Raw genomic sequence first — 21,610 nt, forward strand, 5'->3', positions numbered from 1 at the left:
AAATATGCGCATCACAATTTGTTTACAGATTGTTTTTAAACTTTTATGAAAGAAACACCAATTTGAGAAACATGTTCGATTCATATATTTATTATCATTAATCAAACTTTTCTTCCTCTATGTAATAGAAGCACAACTGTACTACCGGTTCTTTGCAGATAAGGTGTGCAGAATACAGAATCCTTTAAACATGGCTCATCCAATCAGATTTCAGAGTCTAGTGACATCACAGCGCATATTCGGATATGTCTGCAATCAGATGAGTGATATTGGTAAAAGAGGAATGTTAAAGTGATGCTGAAGTTGGGATGTTTTTTTCCTCATCAGTCTCTGAGATTAGGAGGAACAGCTGACTCTCAGATGCTGAGCCCACAGAGGTGCTTTACTGGAGTATCCGGCTCGCTCAGCCGCTTCCTGCTCCACGAAGGGCTTCATAAGAATCTGCTGCAACAGCGCCACCTAGACACACAACATGACAAGAAGTTAAAAAGCTTATCTTATGTTGTACATTGTCTATCAATACTGTAACCGCAACCACAGGTGTAACTCATCACATAAACAACCACAAAGTGTAATATTATGTATGTATTGTTTTTATTTCAAAAAGTGTGCTTGTGCTGTCTGTTTTGAATAAATTCTACTTTGATATTTTGCATTCAATGGCATTCATACAATATGTGTCCAAAGGGGCCACTGTACATATACTGTACTGTACAATATTACTCACATATTTATGAAGTAATAAATATCAAAAAGGTTTAAAAGACAATAAATAAGTACACATATGGTTCATACCTCAGAAAAGTCGTCCTTCTCTGCTTTTCTAATGGCAGATTCTGCCATCCAGTTCCTCAACACATATCTTGGATTAACTCCTGATTTACATCACGGTAAAAACAGTCAATCATATTGTACAGAACACATAGTGAGACGCTATAAATAAAGACAATGAGTACTTTATGGCTCACTTTGCATTCTGTGCTGTCGAGCTTCATCTGAGTCGCCGTGTTGCCTGTTGGACACAATTACAACAATAACATACTCATTCATTACGATGATCTGAACTTTAAGAGTACGTGACAGAAACATTACCTGGACAGACGGGCTGAATACAGCTGAACCCAGTGTGCGAAATATTCATGCGATGAGAGGAGTGAAAGAGCCCACATTGACTGTGAAGAGATGAAGTCAGAGCTAATGGACTGAATGTATGAGTTTAGATGCAGTAGTGAAGCAGCAGTGGGTTAATGTACCTGAGGAACAGAGCCGTTCTCAAGCTGTGATAGAGACACTTCACTCAGCTGTCTGAGAGTCATGGTGAAATCTGCTCTAGAGTCCTCCATCAGCTGACATCAACAACATCGTACAGCATTACATAAGCTTCAGCAATGAACACAAATACATACACACTTGATATTTACTGTACCTTTAGGAAAAATGCAATGAGATATGAATCTTCCGCTTCATGTCCCAGAAGACCTAACTTTGCTTTAAACAGCTCATGGAATCTAAAACATTGATCACTGTTATACGACTATGTGTGTAATATTAATGACTGAGTAATGTTAATACAGCGCTGGCATCCCACATAATATATTCACCTTTGTTGATAGATCTGTGGATATTCTTTCAGTATTTGCTGAGACCTGAATATAATTGAAATAGAACAATAAATAATGATCAATAATTCTAATTGATACAAATAGAAAATGACATTATCACCTACTGTGAGAGCTGATCTGGGGTCAGCAGTGGTTGAAGAGCCTCTAGAAGTTTCTGGAGGTTAAACAGGCCCACGTTAGCCTGATATCCTATATTGTATCTGCCCTCATCGTCAGAAGTGTTGGGAACAAAATCTACAGAGACAAACACATTTTAATTTAAATGGGTCATATGGCTCGAATACGTGTTTTTCTGTGTTTTTGGTGTGTTATAAGTTGCCCATGCATGTATTAGACACGTAAAATTGCACAATTGAAAGTGTGAGAACAAAAGATGCATTCTATCTAAAAGCGAATGCTCAACCAGACTTGCCTGAAACTCCTCGTGTAACCACACCCCGGCGAATCTACGTAACTTCGTAACATGATTTGACTAAGACCGCCCAAATCTACACGTAGTTAAGGTGGGCGTAATTGTAAATCTCATTGTATCATGTGTGTCAGTACAATTGCTTTGGAACCTGATGTTCCGAATATGGTAAGAGCCATTACATTTCCGTCACACGCTTGCAGTATTCGACCAATCACTACGCACTGGTGAACTGGCCTATCATAGCACACCTCGCTTTTCAGAGCGATGAGCTTTGTAAAAAATCAGCCCGTTTCAGAGAGGCGGGGCAAAGAGGAGATACAAACATGCACGGTATGTGGAAAATACAACGTTTTTTAAACTTTAAATGGTGTATACACATTGCATTACATTTAAAACAAACGATAATATTTGTTTTAGCCTTGTCATATGACCCCTTTAAAAAAAAACAATTAATCAAGTGTGAATGATAAAGAAACTTACTTGGGTCATATGATTCCATGAATGCAAATGGGCCATAGTCAATTGTAACAGACAGTAGACTAAAGTTATCTGTGTTGCAGACTCCTGAGAACAAACACACAGGTTGCAGAATTTGTGAATTTATTATATTTTTAGTGATTTAATAGAAGGTGTTAACTAGATTTGTGCAGAAGAGTAAATAACTAGGAAAACTGAATATTAAAGGGGTCATATGACACGGCTAAAACAAATATTATCGTTTGTTTTAGATGTAATGCAATGTGTATACATGATTTAAGGTTAAAAAAACGCTGTATTTTCCACATACCGTGCATGTTTGTATCTCCTCTTTGCCCCGCCTCTCTAAAACGCGTAGATTTTTTACAAAGCTCATGGCTCTGAAAAGCGAGGTGTGCTATGATTGGCCAGTTAACCAGTGCGTAGTGATTGGTCGAATACTGCAAGCATGTGATGGAAATGTAACGCCTCTTACCATATTTGGAACAGCAGGTTCCAAAGCAATTGTACTGACAGGAACGCCCACCTCACTTGCGTATACATTTGGGCGGTCTCAGTCAAATCATACCACGAACTGACGTAGATTTGTGGGGGTGTGGTTACACGAGGTGTTTCAGGCAGGTCTGGGGGGGCATTCGCTTTTAGACAGAATGCATCTTTTGTTCCGACACTTTCATTTTTGCAATTTTACGTGTCTAAAACATGCATGGGCAACTTATAACACACCAAAGACACAGAAAAACACGTATTCGTGCCATATGACCCCTTTAAAGACAATAAGAAAACTAACCATGAGCAAATCCAACCGACATCCACTGAGAGATTAAATGTGCTGTTTCATTAACCTCTCTGAAGAAAAAAGCCTTCACACAACATGTAAGCCACTAGTCATAAATCTAGTCTTTAATACATTTTATAAGAAAATGATAATATTGTCATTCTATTACACAAAGTCAATATAATTCTGAACGCTTACCACATATTTGTCAGGGTCATTTGTTGCGATGGATCTGCAATGCTCTTTAATTACAAAGTCCAGTAATGTCCTAAAAAACACACAGTATTAGAATAAAACAACAGCAGTTATGAGTTATGAGTGATGAGTTAAAGCTAGTTCACCGTAAGACATCAAACTCTCCAGCTTTAGTCAAGATCTCCAGTGAACCGATACGAAACCAAGACTTTGCAAGCCGCAGAACAACTGCTCCTGATGGAGAGACAAAAATTAGATACCGCAATCACAATTACAATCACATGCATATGTTTCTGACTGTTGAACTGTACCTCTTTCTTGTATAACATTGCCGTCATAAAACTGATCTCTCCATACAGGCTCCTCGCTCACCACCAGACTACACATAACACACATCAGCATTAGAGGACACACTTCAGTTCTGATCAGTTATACTATAGTTCAAATTATATTTGGTGTACTGTGTGTCATGAACCTCAAGGCTCTGCTAGTGGGAATCCCCAGAAAGTGCATGGCTTCACTGCACAGAAACTCCCTCACCGAGGAGCGGATCACAGCCCGGCCATCACCAGACCTACAGATACAAAACATCAATAATATCCTATGAAGATCACTGTCATGTTTACAGCAAGAAGCTTAGCTTGAGACAGACATTAAATAACACATGTATAGCGCATCAGATGTTGTTATTTACCGTGAGTATGGCGTCTTTCCTGAGCCTTTCAACTGAAGCTCCCATCTTTCACCTTTTCTGGATAAGAGAGAATGTATAGAGATGTAACCAACTAATTATTCGTTTTTCACATTTGCATCGATTCAGTCATGCATTTCACGACTATATCAAACTATTCTTGAATGTCTCACCCGTTGGTGTATTCACCCAATAAATGTGCTCTTCCATCCCCCAGCTGTCCTGCCCAATATCCAAACTATAATAGAGGAAATACGGTTGATGCGCTGGTTTCTTTTGACTTATGCCGTCAGATACACACCAAACTTTGAGTTGACTGTTAGTGAAGAGTTTCACCTGATGTCCTCCGTATCTGTGTGATAGTGGAACAGAGCCAGCGAACAGTTTCCCACCACTGACACACTGAAGAAACTCTTCATTCTGTATCACAGACTCATTCACATCCAAAACATTACACAACACATCCTGAAATACAAATATTTATTATATTATTATTTCTTTTGGGCAGATTTATAACCATATCGGATTACTATAGTTAAACCAGGGTTAACATTCGTAATGTTTAACGTAGTGGTCTGTAATATTCATTCCATTTCCTGTTCAATTTCATAGTTTTATTGATTTAATAGATGGTTGCATTGGACGCATGCGCCTGGCCCGAAATTAACTTCCGGTCTGTGTTTGGTTATAAACATATTAATATTTTATTGTATATTCATAGTATTAAATTAAATTAAAATACGCAGCAGTTGTTGATTCTTTGCGGAGGTCTGCCGGAAGTTAAGTTTGCGCTACGTAATGTTTATGTTGTTGCCTCTGAAACCGTCTAATAATAAAATGTGGTAAATAATAATATGAGATGTAACCAAACTTGGCCTTTGTAGACAATTGCATTCTTTAAAAATACTAAGGAACTTTTTTGGTAATTTAATGAAAAGTAACTACATTGCATAATGATTTGATATTGTAAATATTTACCAGTGACACAGCAGCCAGTGTCAGGGGGGCTTTCAGAGGGGTGGGCTGACACTCTGAGAACACACATCTCTTAACAACACGAATAAAGTTACCGTCAACTTCATCCAGCGGAAGAACATCTGTAACGCACACAAAGAAAGTGCGATTGAATAAAATTAAAATATAAAGTAACACATCGACTCTTACGATATTCGTAACTTACCTAATAATGTATGCGATAATGCCAGTGGGATTTCTCCTTCGTGTTTCACATTGGAATAAAACGTATTCTTCCTCTTAAAATCTCCGTTACATTCATTACTTTCACAGAAATCCTGCTCACCTGTGAATGCGGCTCTAACGATGAGAATTGAAAACAAGCTAAAGTAATATTTTATCATTACATCAGTCTCACAGACACCAAATTTACTGTTTGTATTCTGAGTTAAAATATCACATCACAAGAAATGTACAGAAACATTTGCGATAAAACGCTCATTTATTCCTTCAGAGGGCGCTCGTTGGCCCAGAGAGTCAAACTTGATTCGAGGCGCGTTCAAATTTCCCCAAGTATTTCAGGGCGTTGTTTACTTTTTATTATTTTAACCAGAAGTTAATAGTTTAAATCTATCATTTTAAATGTTTAAGCACCCGGAGTGCATATATATATACATGGTTAAATCACGTTTTATAAAATAATTTAAAAAATCAACGCTTGTCAACTTAAACGACTGTGATTGGTTCAGCCTCCCTACCGATGTGAAAAGTAACAAGTCGCAAGTTAAAACACAGTCCACTTCCGCAGAGTCTGGTCTCTAGACAATAGTTTACACCTGTAACTTAAATGACACAGACAAACTTAAAGAACCATTGAATTAAAAACGCAAACGTAATAAGATTTAATTATTATTATTTTATTTGAAATATTAATTGAACTACCGTACCGGACAACTCAAATTCTCGGCCACTAAGCCTCAATATCTTTGGCCCCACCCATTTGAAACTTAGAATATGTTCATTGCCATTCTACCCTGATTCAACTCGCTTGTTTTCGTAACACGGTCGCATCCGGTTCATGCTTTCGTTTCGTCACGTGTCGTCAATGGGCATGTGTTCTGGACCGGGGCAGCATGGCGGTGCCGTGGAGGAGATGTTGGAGGAGCAAGTCAGGAGCTGCTGTTTTAATGGACTGGTGCAGCGGTTTCAGTAGAAGAGCTTTCACTCGTGCGCTTTTAATCGGCAGAGAAAGCGCCGCTTCTAGAGAGGTGAGACAGACAGCTACTGAACATGCGCAGAACACACACATCACAGCACATTCACACACTGAAGAAGGTCACCCGGCGCGAGAGATGCTGAATGAATGACAGATCACAATCTGATACAGTGAGATTTTATTTTTGACATGAGGGTCAGTGGTTTGTTGTGCAACCGTCTTTAATGTGTGAGTGTAATTGCATTTTTGGTTGGTAAAGCTCTGTGTCTTACACACACACTCCCTGTGTAAAGGTCAAGAACTCGAGCAGTAACGTTACACATGAACGCTAAGACACGCCCACTGCTCGCTATGAGTTCAACAGGAAATGTTGCGTTATGCACGTACAAGTAGCACAGGAAGATGTTCGTCTCTAGCCATTAAAGTCCAACTCATATTTCTTATTGGTAATTAATAGTGCCCAATAATTAAATGTGCAGTTTCTCCAGACAGGAAGGTTTTTGCCCTTATGTCCTTTCATGAAGGTCCACTGATACTGTACTACATGGTACCACTAAAATAAGTACCATGAAAATCCAGCTAATGGTATTAAGAGAGGTATTAAACCTTTCTGATGATGTCCAAAACTGTGCCTTATATAAGACAAATAACAACATAATTCAAATGTGGATATTGTGACATCATTGTAAAAAGTGTCATATCACTGGGACTTATGAGGCTGGTCTTAATTGTTGGATACTCAACCTTCATTTATTATTTATGTGTTTCAGATGCTAATCCGACAGGGATTGTCATATAATTTAGACAAAGCAATGTCCGTTATAAGGTAAGTCAATGTCAGTGTTAAAATACAAACGAATATGTATATGAATAGACTAAGGCTAGTTGTTTTACATTTGTTTTTTTGAGGATATGATTATTTTTAAATGTCAATTTCTCACATTTTATTACAGACATAGAGAGAGAATCCTTCATATTTCATTTTAAATTTATGTTTCTAAATTTTTAAATGTTTAAAATCTTAAAATCTTTTCTATTGTACAGATTTTGATTATGAACAATAGATTTTCTGTATGGTATCATGTTAAAAAGATGCTTATTGCCATTTGAAATCATTTTGTTTCTTTGTTGATCCGTTTCTTTATTTTCAAAATCTTGTTTATGTCTTTTTTTCTGTATCTGTCAGGCACAGGAACAGATATCTTTACCCATCACAGAGAGTCCCCTGTTGCAGTATACACAGTGATGCAAAGTTAAAAGATCCTTTCTCGCTTGTACAAAATGACTTGCAAAATTTATACGAAGACATTAAAAAGGTACGTCAAAAAAAGATGTAATGATTCTGTATTTATAGATTTTCTTGTGGTGCTTAGATTATACAATGCGAGTTTAGCCACCAATTTCATTAAAGGGGTCATATGGCGCGAAACGTGTTTTTCTGTGTCTTTGGTGTGTTATAAGTTGCCCATGCATGTATTAGACACGTAAAATTGCAAAAATGAAAGTGTCGGAACAAAAGATGCATTCTGTCTAAAAGCGAATGCTCACCCAGACCTGCCTGAAACACCTTGTGTAACCACACCCCCACAAATCTACGTCAGTTCGTGGTATGATTTGACTGAGACCGCCCAAATGTATACGCAAGTAAGATAGGCGTACCTGTCAGTACAATTGCTTTAGAACCGGATGTTCCAAATATGGTAAGAGGCGTTACATTTCTGTCACACGCTTGCAGTATTCGACCAATCACTACGGACTGGTTAACTGGCCAATCATAGCACACCTCGCTTTTCAGAGCGATGAGCTTTGTTAAAAATCCGCGCGTTTCAGAGAGGCGGGGCAAAGAGGAGATACATACATGTACGGTATGTGGAAAATACAGCGTTTTTGGACCTTAAATCGTATATACAGTACACATTTTTTAACATCTAAAACAAACGATAATATTTGTTTTAGCCGTGTCATATGACCCCTTTAATGTTAATATTGTCTGTGAATGTCTTATGAAGCTTTATTTATTGACCTGTAGTGCCCAACAACCCCTAAACACCTAACATTACTGTATAACACAAATGCCACAAGGTCATGGTTCTAACACTTTCAAGGTCATAGGTTTGTTTCCCAGGAAATGCACATGCCTAACAAATGTAGAGCTTTAGTCTCATCATTGTGCATTTTCTCAACCTTTTATGACTGTTTCAGGAACTGTTCGTGTCCAAAGCGGAGCTGAAATCTCTGTGCGATTATTACTTTGACGGGAAAGGAAAAGCTTTTAGACCCATGATTGTGGTTTTAATGGCTCGAGCGTGTAACGTCCACAGCAATAAAGAGGGGTAAGAAACCATTCATCTCTGCGCATTTGTGCGTGCAGTTACTATCGCCTGTGTTATACCTGACAAACATAAATAATAGCGCTATGATAACAGACCGATCCTACAAACAATTATTCATACAGATATTACTGCTAATGTACATCTTATGAAAGATTTGCAGTAATAACACGGGTTAAGTTTAAAGTTTTTCATGATTTTTATGTCTCTCCTGTTCGCCCTACTGTGCATTTACTAAAAATCTGCTTCGCAACACTGCAAAACTGTGAAAAGTGCTGTAGGAATAGAAATGTGAATGTTGTTACTGGAACGTGACGCATTATTCTTTCATCCTCTCAGTGTTCTGCTGCCAGCGCAGCGCTCTATAGCTATGATCTCTGAGATGATCCACACTGCCAGCCTGGTGCATGATGATGTCATCGACGACTCGGACACACGGCGTGGAAAACACACCATTAACCAAGTCTGGGGAGAGAGAAAAGTGAGTATCCCTTGTGATCCTAAATGTAAGTGCTTCTCATCTTGTGTGTCACGGAGAGAAGGGGAAATACTTCTCCAGAAGAACTTTCTGGATTTAGTTATTTTTTGTTATAAACTTTAATAATATCATGTCTATATTTTTGTTGTTTGATAAAAGCTAGTAATAAAAGTATGAATGTGTAACTGTTAGGCAATCCTGGCTGGAGATTTCATTCTGTCAGTGGCATCGATGGCACTCGCCCGTATTGGGAACAACGCTGTAGTCTCGGTGTTGTCACAAGTAATAGAAGACCTTGTGCGAGGTAAGTGACTCCAGTTTAAAGTATAATATATTTTAGGACAAAAGTGTGCTGTTTCTAATCTCAATCACAAATTCTAGGTGAATTCATGCAGTTGGGCTCTAAAGAGAACGAAAACGAAAGATTCAAACACTACCTTGAGAAAACCTTTAAGAAGACAGCAAGTCTTATCGCTAACAGTTGTAAAGCAGTATGTACGTTCTGTTTCAGAAACAATAAGATGAAGTCGAGCGCTGGATATAGACGTTTAACACGAGCATCACTGTATGTGACGTTTTAGGTGTCGATTCTGGTGAACTCCGATCCAGAGGTGCATGAGATCGCGTATCAGTATGGACGTAACGTTGGCATTGCATTCCAGGTAATGGGTTTATGGTTTAGACATGTGGATCATTCAACAGGTATTTTCACGGAATGCATATTCAACAAAAGTCATTTGAAGATTAATTTATGTAATTTCTTGTCAGCTTGTTGATGATGTTCTGGACTTCACATCGTGTGCGAAGCACCTGGGGAAGCCGTCAGCTGCTGATCTTAAACTGGGTCTCGCCACTGGCCCCGTTCTGTTTGCCTGCCAGCAGGTACAGCAGCTCAACACATTATATTACCACTTACCTGAAGAACTGAAACACAGATTGTTGACTGTTAATATTTCACTTCATTCATTGGTTTATTGGCCATAAATTCAAACGGATTCCCATTGAAATACAGTTTTGGTTGCTTACGCTTTCACTATACTTCACTCCATCTTTAGTTTCCCGAACTGCATTCAATGATAATGAGGCATTTCAGCTCTGATGGAGACGTGGATCGAGCCTGGCATTATGTCCTAAAGGTACGATTTTTTTTGTTGCTTGTGTGAAGAAAAAGCAAAAACATATTTTAGGTCTAATGAGATTTTTGCTTTATTATATTTGGCAATTCTCATATGCATCTGAAATTTAGAAAGAAATTCAATATTATACACTGTTAAAGAATGATGAACATATTTGTTCAACGATTAATCGCATCCAGAATAAAAGTTTGCGTTGTATATTTATTTAGTTATAAATGCATACACGTATATTTAAGAAAAATAAAATATTAACATGGATAAATGTTTATATATCATTTAAATGATATTGATGATATATAAATATACTACAATATAAAGTAATTTATGTATAAATATTATGGAATTAATATATACATGTAAATATTCCCTAAATATATGTGTTTATATATTAAAATTAATATGCATATATTATTATGTAAACACAAAGAACTTTTATTCTGAATGTGATTAAATGTTGAACAGGCCTTGCTAAAACACAAAACAATATAGTGAAATTAAAAATACAGATGAAAAATCACAATGGTAACTTCCTTTGTATTAATACTGTATATTGCGCCCTATTTTTTTTTCAGTGTGGGCAAGCTCATTGTATATTAATAAAAAAAGAATGTATTACAGTTGTTATATAGATATATAAAAAGCAGTACATCAAATGAATAAAAAATCTATTTTTTAATAAAATAGAACCAAAAATGTTCACAATAATGAGAATTAAGCTGAAACATAAAAATAACGTCATCATTCAAATAAATGCAATAGTCTAATAAATACACTTTTTATTTATCATTCAGAACCCAGACATGCTTTTGACACTCGCTTTGCTTTACGTTTGACTCAGAGTGATGGTGTGGCACAGACAAACTACCTCGCCCAACGCTACTGTCAAGAGGCCATCCGGCAGATCAGCCGCCTGCGGCCGTCTACAGAGCGAGATGCTCTGATCCGCCTGACGGAGATGGTGCTGAGCAGAGACAAGTGAGCCTGAATCCAGAGCTCCACACTCAGGCAGCTACACACCTCGGCAGGTCCTGTGTCCTCATCCACCCAAACACACACACCTGGGCCTTCACAGAGATCAAAGAATCAAACCTGTATGCTTTACCGTACTGTAATCGCAGAGCTCTTTCTGTCCCGTCACAGAGCACATTTAGCCTCGCGCGGGATGCGTTTCTGTACACAGATGAAGATCTGCAGGATCATTGTAATTCCAGATGTAGCACAGATGGAGTTGCTACCGGTCACGTGTGTATGTTTGTGGATCTGTTACAAACGCTCAACTAAACATCCGTCCACAAAAGGCCAAACGTCTTTCTGCAAGATGTTGTCAATGTACTTCAAGTGCATTAATAACAAGCAAGGCCTTAAACCACACTGGCTATGTACTCAAATAAAATAAAAGGTATTTTTGAAGTAAACAAATTGTCTGTGTTTTTTATCCGAGCTGTGGTCCGGATCACAAAACATTTTTAAGAAATTTCGTAACTGCCATATTTTTTTCTTCAATTCTAATGTAAGTAAAAAGTTAGGAATGTTTTGTATTCCCGAAAAAACTTCTTAAGACCGTTCTTACATTTATTTCTCAATATTGATGTATAAAGCATTTGTCATTTAATTCCTTTTGAAAAGAAAATATTTGAGAACTTGAGGAACATTCTTACGAACTTCCTATATTTTATCTTAAGAACAATCTTATATTTGGTCTTCAGAACTGTTTTGTGAATCCGGCCCCTGGTTAGCAATGTCCCTCTTCTTCACTTTCTCTATTTCCTGTACACTTTCTTATCGATTGACTGATACAGGATTCTATTATCTGACTGTTTCCAAGCAAGCTGATATAATTCATATTAACGATAAGCACGGTTACACAAATGCATTTTCACACTAAAAATATTGTCTTACAAAATAGCATACTACTAAGAACAGAATCTACATGAATTGGAGAATTTGATAAACAATAATGTTCCATTTAATAATATTAATTTTAGTTAATATTTTTAAATTCCCCCAAAAATTTAAAGTCACATCTGTTAACATTAGTATATGAAAACTAACAGAAATTGACATTTATTTTAACATAAAAAATAATATTGCTTATTATTATTATAAGTTCATATTATCTATTACTTTAAAATTAATAAATGTGATCGTTTGTATTATTGAGATTTTTAAAGGTCCTGTAAAAGAAAAAAAATACACTGGCAAAATAAATTTGACTGATAAATCAGACATCCCTCACTTTACATAGAATGATTTATTATAAAAGACTGTACAATTACATTTCAATTAACATATCATAAATACAAACTCTAGGCAGAGATGAGCTTGAACCCAGATGGAAATCAGTTGGAACACTTCGAGGTTTCAGAAAGACAAGAGAAAAGTCTCAAGACGTTAGCTTTCTGCAAGAATCGACAGTGGTCCGATGTAGTTTCATGAAATCATAGTGCTTAAACACTGTATTCAGTTCTCTAAAAACATGATTCCTAGAATTTAAGGAGACAAAAAATCTTAAAATGGAGGAATTAAGACCTGAGTTAGGTGACTAGACCGGTTCGACGCCTTTCAGTTGAAAGCACAAGACCTCTCATTACTGTCAAATACAACACGGCAGTTACCTATTCCAGATCATGGCACAAGAAACTATTAAGTCCAGCATCGTAGGAGTTGTGTGGATGAGAGACCTTTAGATACGTATACAGCCTACATATGAAAGATATCTTTATGTTTTATGTTTGTTCATGATGCAAATACTTCTCATTTTAAATTCATCATTAAAAAACGGTCGGCGACTCGCTGTAGGCTTCAAAATAAAGTTGTGTGCATCCAATATCCAAATTAAAAAAAGATGATCATCATTATCAACAAAATGAGCATAAAAATAAGTATTCTACAAATGTTGCTATAAAAAAATTAAAGAGTGTACTAAAAATAATACAACGATGAAAGCAGAATGGAATTAATCGGGTTACAAATACATTTCCTTTATTTTGTACGCATGCCTTACGTTACGATTCTGGGCGATGGATAAAAGGCTAAAATGAAAGGGTTTTTGGTGTCCGATATGTGGAAATGAATGTGCATGTAGAGGGGAGGTGAAGAAAAAGAGAAACGCAGTAAAAGCAGAGACAATCATCTACTGTACATGTCCACATGTTAAGATACCGTGATTGACATTCACTACAGAAACCCCACCACAGCCGGATAATCTTTCATTTTATGTACACTGACCACTGATTTCTGAATTGTTGGTCCATCCTGTTTACCCCCATCCACCCCAATATAAAGTTCATAGAGTTGTGATTTCAATTTGCTATTTGTCAGGGAAATAAAAAAAACATTCTACCAACCTTCTATATTTGTATACTGTGGTCAAGATTGGATATTTGTTTGATAGGATTAAGAAGTTTGGTCCCTTTAGTCGGCATAGTGCATGATGGACTCCACGTAGTTGCCGGGAAACAAACCAGTGACACCGTTGCTAACTCCCTCTAACCAGCCATCATCATTCTTCTTGATGATGTAGATGATAGCGCCTTCCATGAAGGACAGTTCATCTTCTTTATCCTTGGCATAGTCGTAGATGGCCACCACTGTCACGGACGCAATTAACACGATTAAAAATAAACCTTGCAATGAGATATTATGTGCCATCGCATTTCTGATATAAACCTCACCTTTCTCAAAGTACGTTTTCGGGGCCCACTGCGGGTCTCCATCTGCGTAGGGGTCGCTGTAGTGGACTACAGCTGCCTCTTCACCTTCATAGTCGGCAGGTGGCGGTGGGGGTGGAGGCGGAGCTTCGTCAAACATGGGCACGTCATCAGGGGGAGGGGGAGGTGGTGGAGTTGGGGTGTCTGCAACTGCACAGCCATCAAAGAGAAGTCAGGTTACGAAGACATTAAAAGACGACGGTGTGTGCGCTGGGCGTGCAATCCAGCCGCTCTTATCATCATGCACATGTTCGCATGCAGACGGTTAGTAAACATGCAAATCACATGACCAACGATGAATTTGCATATGTTCCCATCTGCTTCAGATGCTGATCTGCGGGGTGCCAAATCATCATCAAACACAAAACTGTGGATGTAAGGGATTTTATGTGGATGCTTGGATATACTTACCAGGTTTATATGAAGAGTAAGATTATAATGCATACAAAGAGTTGATATATTGTTCTCTATTATACCCTTCACATTCTCAATGTCCAGTTTTTAAAAACAGTCATCGGATTTGCTTAAGCTTTTTTTTTTGACACACTAATAAGCATTACTTTATTTTGTCCAGTACAAATATCTAAAAAAAAAAAAACCCTCCTAAATCAAAGTACACCTACCTATTTCAGAATCAAAATGACAAAATATTATGAAAAGAAATTAAATAAAAATAAAAACTAAGTGTGTTTAAAATATGAAGAAAAAAAAACTTTGATAAATGAGCTAACTCGTATTGAAGTACTTAGATCATGATAAATAAAATATTAAGTAAGACTTTTTGAAGACTTCACACTTATTTTCCAATACAAATCTAAAAAAGTCTGAAATTAAGCCAAAAATAAAATTCTTTCTTTTTTTGCAGTGCAGGCACCAGTGTTGGGTAAGCTACTCTGAAAAAGTAATTAATTACTAGTTACTAATTACATATTCAATAGTGTAATTAGATTACTGTACAAATGACTCTCTCCAAAAAGTATTTAGTTACTTATTACTAATTACTTTCTATATCCTTCATCAACCTTGATTAGTTAAGTGATTCAAGAATAGACATGAAACGGCTCTTTTAATTCATTTAAATAAATAATATTAAACTATAGAAAGTACTTAACTGACCAAACTATTACAAATGTGAGAATTATACATTATACGCATTTTAAAGTTAGACTTTGAATTTTGATGTCAATTCCACTATTGCACACACATATTACACAAAGTATTTAGTTTAGTTACATCAAAAGTAACTAATTAAATTACAGAAAAAATAAGAGTAATCCCTTACTTTACTTTTCAAGGAAAAAGTAAGTAAATTACAGTAACTAATTACTTACCCAACACTGGCAGGCACATTGTGATGACAGCCTCCATAAAAAACTCTTCATTGCAATACCAGAACAAATCACAAGAGGGCAGCAAATATACTCTATTAATGCGTCCTTCCAGGTACTAGTTTATTTGTTACTGTTAATTTAACACACAAACATTATGTATCATTATCATTATGCAGAAATCTGCAGGTATCAGTAACTGATGGTGTTGCTCTGATAAGTGTTTAGATATTGAATCTCTTCCCATGATGCATCAGTGTGCTTCAGTTTTTTTAAATCACATGCACACACACACAATGGATGGCGGTAGGGAATCGAGACACGCTGTACTGCCATTAAATACTGTGTCCTACATTCAATCCCACTTTAAACCAGAATGTAGAACGTATTTGGGAAAAAAACAACAATGAGCACCTTTCAAATACGAAATGTTGAAAAACTTGTTCCAATCAAGCTAGTAAGCCTCTTTACGGTTATATAAAGCAATCCACACTTATGTAAATATGTGACACACTTTATGTTCTCAGAAGCTTAGACTTCAGGCTGTAGAAGAAGCTTTGATCTGCATTGTTTGAATTATGCTGAATGAACAATGGCAATACACGTGTCACTACACACACAGAATGAATGAATCTACAACATAAACACATGTAAATGGAGATGAGGGCAGCATGCAGTACAACTCTTTGATATATCAGCATGCTGAGAGATGGGGGGGGACACGTGGCCTTTACACTTACTGTTCTCCTGTACTCTGGCCACAAAGCCTGTGAGGGGGATCTGTGGGGTGAGCTGGGGCATGGGCGGAGGTGGAGGGGCTATAGACACTGAACACCACCCCCACCACCACACAGAGCGACAGAGATTGAAGAAAAAGGATAGACAGAAGATACAGAAGAGGAAAAAATCAAGAACAAAACATTAGTATCTCCGAAAATAGTGGAAAGAGAAAGATAAACCAAAATGTCGTTCTAGTACATTTGTGACCATGGACAACAAAACCAGTATTATGGATACATTTTTTAAAATTGAGATTTTTACATCATCTGCAAGCTGAAAAATTAAAGGGATAGTTCACCCGAAAATGAAAATTCTGTCATCATTTACACACCCTCAGATTGTTGCAAACCTGTATAAATGTATTTGTTCTGCCGAACCCAAATGAAGATATTTGGTTGAATGATAGTAACGGAGCAGATCTCGTCCCCCATTGACTCCCATAGTATTTATTTTCCCTACTATGGCAGTAAATGGGGGGGGGCAAGATTACTAGTGTGCACAACTCACATTTTTCCATTCACTATGTGCATACTTTTGAGCTTTTCTTGTCATTTATATTTTAAGGATTTTAAGTTAAGCTAAAAATGTTATAAATTTGTATATTTTTAAGTAGAAGCTACTTAACATAATACAATATGGTTGTCGAGACAACGAATCACTTTTTTTAGAGTGTGGTTGTGTGATCCAGGGTCACATTTAGGCAGATTTATGCTGGGTTCACACCAAATGCAAACAATCGCGTTCCACGCTCTTTATTACTCGGGGGAAAAGTTCGTTATTTTCACGTAAGTGACCCGATCTGACAAATATTTTCAACCTTCTCGGAAGACGAGATTGATGCGCGTTTGCGGCAATCGCGCCGCCCGATTTGCGTCATTCGCACCGCCTGCCGCGAGTTCGCGTCTATACGCGTCTTTGCATTGACTTTTTATGTCATTTACTCGCGCAAAACGCTTAATTCACGTTTGGTGTAAACCCAGTGTTAGAGTTGAATATAACGCACAAAAATAAGACAGGAAGGTGAGATGCTTCGTGTCCAGATTAATGTGCAGTTTTCCAAGTTGGGACAATAAAACAACAGTTTCAGTTCTTTGGTATTGATCGCTGATTGTATTTGCAAATATGATACGTTTAATTAAAAATAGCAGTTGATTCAGCATTTCATTCTGAACTCGTCAGTGATTCTCTTGATTCATCGGGTCCGATGTTAATATGAAAGTCATTCACTCTAATGCCATGGGATTAACATCTCTCGGTTTAAATGCAGATGAAATGATGTCAAATCTCCATTCACAAACTACACAGGTGGCCACGGTTTCAGCGTTCTCGCTAATCACAAATCTCAAGCTTTTTTCTCAGTTCTTTCTGACATGTGGCAACCACACAGCGTGCCTAAAAATACCCAGCTGACGATTTTCGTCTTGCTGGGTCCGAGTATTGATTTTTGGTTTGTGACTGATGCTGTTTGGATTCGTGCGTGATGTTTGAGTTTGCTGTGGAATAGTGACTGACAACTAAAGTGTACTAGAGTTCTCAGTCTCTTACTTGCGTGTGTGCCCCCGTTAACATGCGTCTGCTGCATGGAGAACTGCGAAGAGACGGACGGCGCTCGGCGGTACGTGCCCGTGGCGGAAACCATGGAGACGGAGGAAGTGGTGGAGTTGTGTCGGGAAATCTGCCGAGATATTGTGCCGAACTGCGACATGGGAATGGGCCCCAGACCCGGCCCTGGGGCCACAGCTGTTAGTAGCCAGAAAATAAAAACACAGACATGAAAGAAAATCCAGAAGAGAATTTGACCCATTTTGGGGAAAAGGATTTGCAGTTTGACTAATTATTTGTGGAAACAGCTACAGTAATATGAGGAAAGGTACTTGTCACGAAACCTGTTAAGAACATGTCCCGGTCATATTTCACAAACAGAATTTTTATAATGGTCCTAAAAAAGGCTTCATTTCCTTCACATTTATTTTGCTTTGTGACATTTTCATGACAATTAAAGGTGCAGTAAGTGATTTCTTTAAAACGCTGCTGATATTTAAAATCGACACACAACGGAAACACACTCCTACATTGCTCCGCCTTCAAAATCATCTCCTCCCCCATCGTGAGAGTATACGCCCCCTGTTGCTGATTGGCTATGATGGTATTTTGGCGTTTTGTGGATCGAACCACTTTGTTTTTCTTCTTTATCACAGCCAGGACTTTGTGCAAACACAATATTTTTTTACAGCACACACATTTAACAAATAAGCACAAGAGACATTTAACAAATAGTCACAAAACAATTAGTTTGAGTGTTGATTTCATTTTTCAACAGTGTTTCTCAGAAACTGTTTACTGCACCTTTAAGCACAATAAAGAAATCCAGAAAATATTTAAAAAATAATTTATTACATATGCAGCTGCGGAAAAATTGAAGACGCATCATTTCTAGATGTATTGTGGTCATTCCAGTCCAGTGTATGTTGAATTTCAACAAAATCATACCTTAGGAGTGACAAAGTCATCCAACAGAGATGTGAAAGACTGACAACATGACAAGACACATGAAAACTGTGATTAAAATCCAAGGAATCGCATAAAAATACTTTTTGAACTTCCTAAATACATGCAGAAATATGACTGTTGTATCGCTTAAAAGTGAATGAACTTGTTTTCTTCGCAGTATTTGAGGCCTGAAAAAATACAGAGCATCTTTTCTGTTATTTTGACCCGTTTCTCCAGTTATCATTTTCTGCAAATAAATGCAAAAAGAAACAACATTTTTGTTTGAAATTTGGTATAAATATTGTTAGTAGTTCACAGAATGAAACAAAAACGATCATTTTATCTAAAATTCAGAAAATGGTCTTTGAAATGGTCTCAAATTTTTTCCGCAGCTGTATATAAATAAATAAAACATGATGCATTTATGGGTGAAATATGACCCAAACATGTTTTTCGTGAGGTCCAATCAGTAAGACAAGACTAAGAAATTCAACGTTAGAAGAAAATTCTGAAAAACCAAAGCTGCCACATGACGCAAAACTGACATGTGAACAGAATTCACACTGTAGAGACAACAGCATCTGAAAAAAGCAGTTGCATTATGAAGTTCTTCAAGTGGTCCTTCATGGGTCCAGCAATGAGACCCTGAGAAATAAAAGCACAGCTCTGATGATATATTTCTGAGTTATAGTTGTATATAGTCCTTTGTATATTTACACCGCCGGGGCAGATGGGATTTCCTCTTGACACTTGACAGAAGAACCCTAGAGATCTCTCAGATAGACATGAACTGAACATCAGTGTGTCATTAAATCCCACCCGGTGACACATGCGCATAGAAAACGTTTTGTGTTTATACAGCATCATATAAATCAGTTCAGAGACTTCTTCACAGTGCATACAATTAAAATGATTATTATAATAATATTATAGATAATAAAAATCGGAAAGATCAAAACCACCACCAAAACAAACACAAAATGATTATCACCACCCCCAAAGACAGACAGTGAGAGATGACGGGAACGCTGGTGCTGTCCGGATCGATCTCCATGCAGGCGATTATGGAATTGGGGCTCACCTATAACAGACGCCGGCATTGGTGGACCCTGTCCGAAGAGAGGGGGTGGAGGAGGAGGGGCTGGGGGAGGAGCTCCAGGAGGAGCGGCCCATGACATGGGCGCGGCTGTTAGTCACAATCATCGCATAGGAAAAAAATGGGTTTACAAACACGCACAACACAAACGTGAACTTTCAAAACGGCATCCGTTCAGAAACCTGTCAGCACAACATAAACAACACGAATGGCATGGGAAGGCAATGGTGCTGATGCAGTGTGTTGCTATGGCGACTGTAAAGCTACGAGGATGGAGTTCTGTTGGCTCTCAAAGGAGAACAGACGAGAGACCTCTTTTCTTCTTAATATCCTTGACTTTTCTCTCCTTAACAGTTTCCCAACCCTACCTGTCTTCCACCGTGGAGTGGCCTACTTTACCAAACCCTTAGCTGGAAAAATGAGGACATGAAAGCTACAGGCGCACTGTATAGTGAACTAATCCTGCTCCATTTATCACTCCAGAGAGAAGAGGATATACCGCAGTGAACAACCCCACGCGAGAGAGAGTTAAATAAGCACATGTGGAAAATGCCACAATCATTCCTCAGATAATGTGCTTTTATTTGTGTGTGTTAACTATAAAGGCAGCAGATGTACTGATGTACGTGTGCACGGCAGCTCACCTGGGATTGAGTTGGGAATGGAGGGAGTCGGCACGGCGATGGGAATACCGATGCTGCTGCTGCCGCTGTTCTCCCGACTGCCGCTACCCCCACTGCTGCCGCTATAATGCGAAAAAGACAGAGAGAGTCGAGTGTCATGCGTGTAACAAAACATTTCTGGGTTTTTGCAACCCTTAAATGATTCAGTGTTTATCCTCACTGAAGCGGATGCGGACAAACAATCAGACAGAAATGACAGCGGTTTAAGAGACTTGACAACTATTTGACAATCTTTACCCAACATGCAATGAAAGCATATTGTAGTATCCCACAGTGCACTAGGAAGCCAGAGAGCTTCGGTGAGTTGAGATGAAGCTGAATAAGCAGCTGAAGAGCAGATAATGGATCAGATGGAGACGTGCAGTCATACTTCATCTTAATTACACATGAGAAACGCATAGAGAACGCTGACTCCAGCAAACCTGAGAAAAGTGTTTGATAAAACGCAGCTGACTAACTTAACAACGCTCACATACTGAAGGAATTCTGGATAGAAACTGAATGCACTTGAAGTGGATAAAAGCAGCTGCCAAATGCATGAATGTGAATGTAAAATTGTGCTCAATAACCCAAGTTTATTTACTAAGTGACAACAAAGTCTGTTTATGGAAGTCGTGCCACTCGGCGGCCATCTTTGCAACGCCTGTTATTTACGTCATAGCAAGTCAACAGTCCAATCTCCTTGAATGGTGGAAGGCAGATGTTTCTAAAATCACTGGCAAAAGTCATTAAATAGCATATTTCCGATCAATAATTAAACCTGATATGGACTGCAGTGTTTCCGCTAGGATTCTGTGAAACTGTGGCTCTTGATGATGTCCAGTGTTGGGTGTAACTAGTTACTAAGTAATTAGTTACTGTAATTTAATTACTTTTCCCTTGAAGTAAAGTAAGGCATTACTCTTATTTTTTCAGTAATTTAATTACAGTTACTTCTGATGTAATTAAACTAAATATATGTGTAATAGTGAAATTGACATCAAAATTCAAAGTCTAACTTTAAAAACCGTGCTTTAATGTATAATTCTCAGATTTGTAATACTTTGGTCAGTTAATAAAAGTACTTTATGTAGTTTAATATTATTTATTTGAATGAATTAAATAAGCCGTTTCATATCCTTGAATCACTTAACTAATCAAGGTTGATATAGGATATAGAAAGTAATTAGTAATAAGTAACCAAATACTTTTTGGAGAGAGTAATTTGTACAGTAATCTAATTACACTATTGAAT

General features: G+C 37.7%; 3 protein-coding genes across 11 annotated transcripts in view; 1 reads left to right on the forward strand and 2 right to left on the reverse strand.

The window, feature by feature from the left end:
* Nucleotides 1–74: 74 nt before the first annotated feature.
* LOC130547177 (protein adenylyltransferase SelO-like) lies at nt 75–5,595 on the reverse strand. Of its 2 annotated transcripts, XM_057322912.1 has the most exons (19): nt 5,356–5,595; nt 5,154–5,272; nt 4,512–4,640; nt 4,349–4,413; nt 4,179–4,235; nt 3,960–4,058; nt 3,796–3,863; nt 3,631–3,718; nt 3,488–3,557; nt 3,302–3,374; nt 2,515–2,598; nt 1,727–1,856; nt 1,602–1,646; nt 1,427–1,508; nt 1,254–1,346; nt 1,093–1,172; nt 969–1,012; nt 796–875; nt 75–459 (listed from the first exon to the last, which is right to left on the reverse strand). In XM_057322912.1, the coding sequence occupies exons 1-19, from the start codon at nt 5,531–5,533 to the stop codon at nt 337–339; spliced, it is 1,707 nt and encodes a 568-aa protein (XP_057178895.1). In that variant the 5' UTR covers nt 5,534–5,595; the 3' UTR covers nt 75–336. The 2 variants fall into 2 exon arrangements, with proteins under 2 accessions (XP_057178895.1, XP_057178896.1); XM_057322913.1 differs by lacking the exon at nt 2,515–2,598.
* Nucleotides 5,596–6,205: 610 nt separating this feature from the next.
* pdss1 (prenyl (decaprenyl) diphosphate synthase, subunit 1) lies at nt 6,206–12,804 on the forward strand. Its single transcript, XM_057323314.1, has 11 exons — nt 6,206–6,397; nt 7,116–7,171; nt 7,532–7,661; nt 8,548–8,678; nt 9,015–9,156; nt 9,346–9,457; nt 9,535–9,644; nt 9,735–9,815; nt 9,922–10,035; nt 10,209–10,289; nt 11,128–12,804. Exons 1-11 carry the CDS (start codon nt 6,263–6,265, stop codon nt 11,266–11,268), a joined length of 1,233 nt encoding a protein of 410 aa, XP_057179297.1. The 5' UTR covers nt 6,206–6,262; the 3' UTR covers nt 11,269–12,804.
* Nucleotides 12,522–21,610, reverse strand: part of abi1a (abl-interactor 1a) — a 52,601-nt gene continuing 43,512 nt past the window's right edge. For 2 of the 8 annotated variants that reach the window (XM_057323308.1, XM_057323301.1), the window contains 6 exons: nt 20,338–20,438; nt 19,679–19,783; nt 17,653–17,847; nt 16,068–16,154; nt 13,964–14,149; nt 12,522–13,879 (listed from right to left, as the gene is read on the reverse strand). In XM_057323308.1, coding sequence (XP_057179291.1) covers nt 13,704–13,879; nt 13,964–14,149; nt 16,068–16,154; nt 17,653–17,847; nt 19,679–19,783; nt 20,338–20,438 — 850 coding nt within the window. In that variant the 3' untranslated portion in view covers nt 12,522–13,703. The remainder of the gene's footprint in view (nt 13,880–13,963; nt 14,150–16,067; nt 16,155–17,652; nt 17,848–19,678; nt 19,784–20,337; nt 20,439–21,610) is intronic. The other 6 variants (XM_057323309.1, XM_057323303.1, XM_057323305.1 and 3 more) reach the window with 4 other exon arrangements.

Source organism: Triplophysa rosa, linkage group LG23, assembly GCF_024868665.1.
Source record: "Triplophysa rosa linkage group LG23, Trosa_1v2, whole genome shotgun sequence".
Lineage (NCBI taxonomy): Eukaryota > Metazoa > Chordata > Actinopteri > Cypriniformes > Nemacheilidae > Triplophysa > Triplophysa rosa.

Excerpts from the sequence above, each read along its gene's own strand:
- LOC130547177 (XM_057322912.1), bottom strand. The coding sequence starts at position 5,533 with ATGATAAAATATTACTTTAGCTTGTTTTCAATTCTCATCGTTAGAGCC. Across the intron at positions 2,599-3,301 it reads GTCGGTTGGATTTGCTCATG|GAGTCTGCAACACAGATAAC; the intron begins GTTAGTTTTCTT and ends GTTTGTTCTCAG. Across the intron at positions 1,173-1,253 it reads AGAACGGCTCTGTTCCTCAG|TCAATGTGGGCTCTTTCACT; the intron begins GTACATTAACCC and ends ATCTCTTCACAG.
- pdss1 (XM_057323314.1), top strand. The coding sequence starts at position 6,263 with ATGGCGGTGCCGTGGAGGAGATGTTGGAGGAGCAAGTCAGGAGCTGCT. Across the intron at positions 8,679-9,014 it reads GTCCACAGCAATAAAGAGGG|TGTTCTGCTGCCAGCGCAGC; the intron begins GTAAGAAACCAT and ends TCATCCTCTCAG. Across the intron at positions 10,290-11,127 it reads CCTGGCATTATGTCCTAAAG|AGTGATGGTGTGGCACAGAC; the intron begins GTACGATTTTTT and ends CGTTTGACTCAG.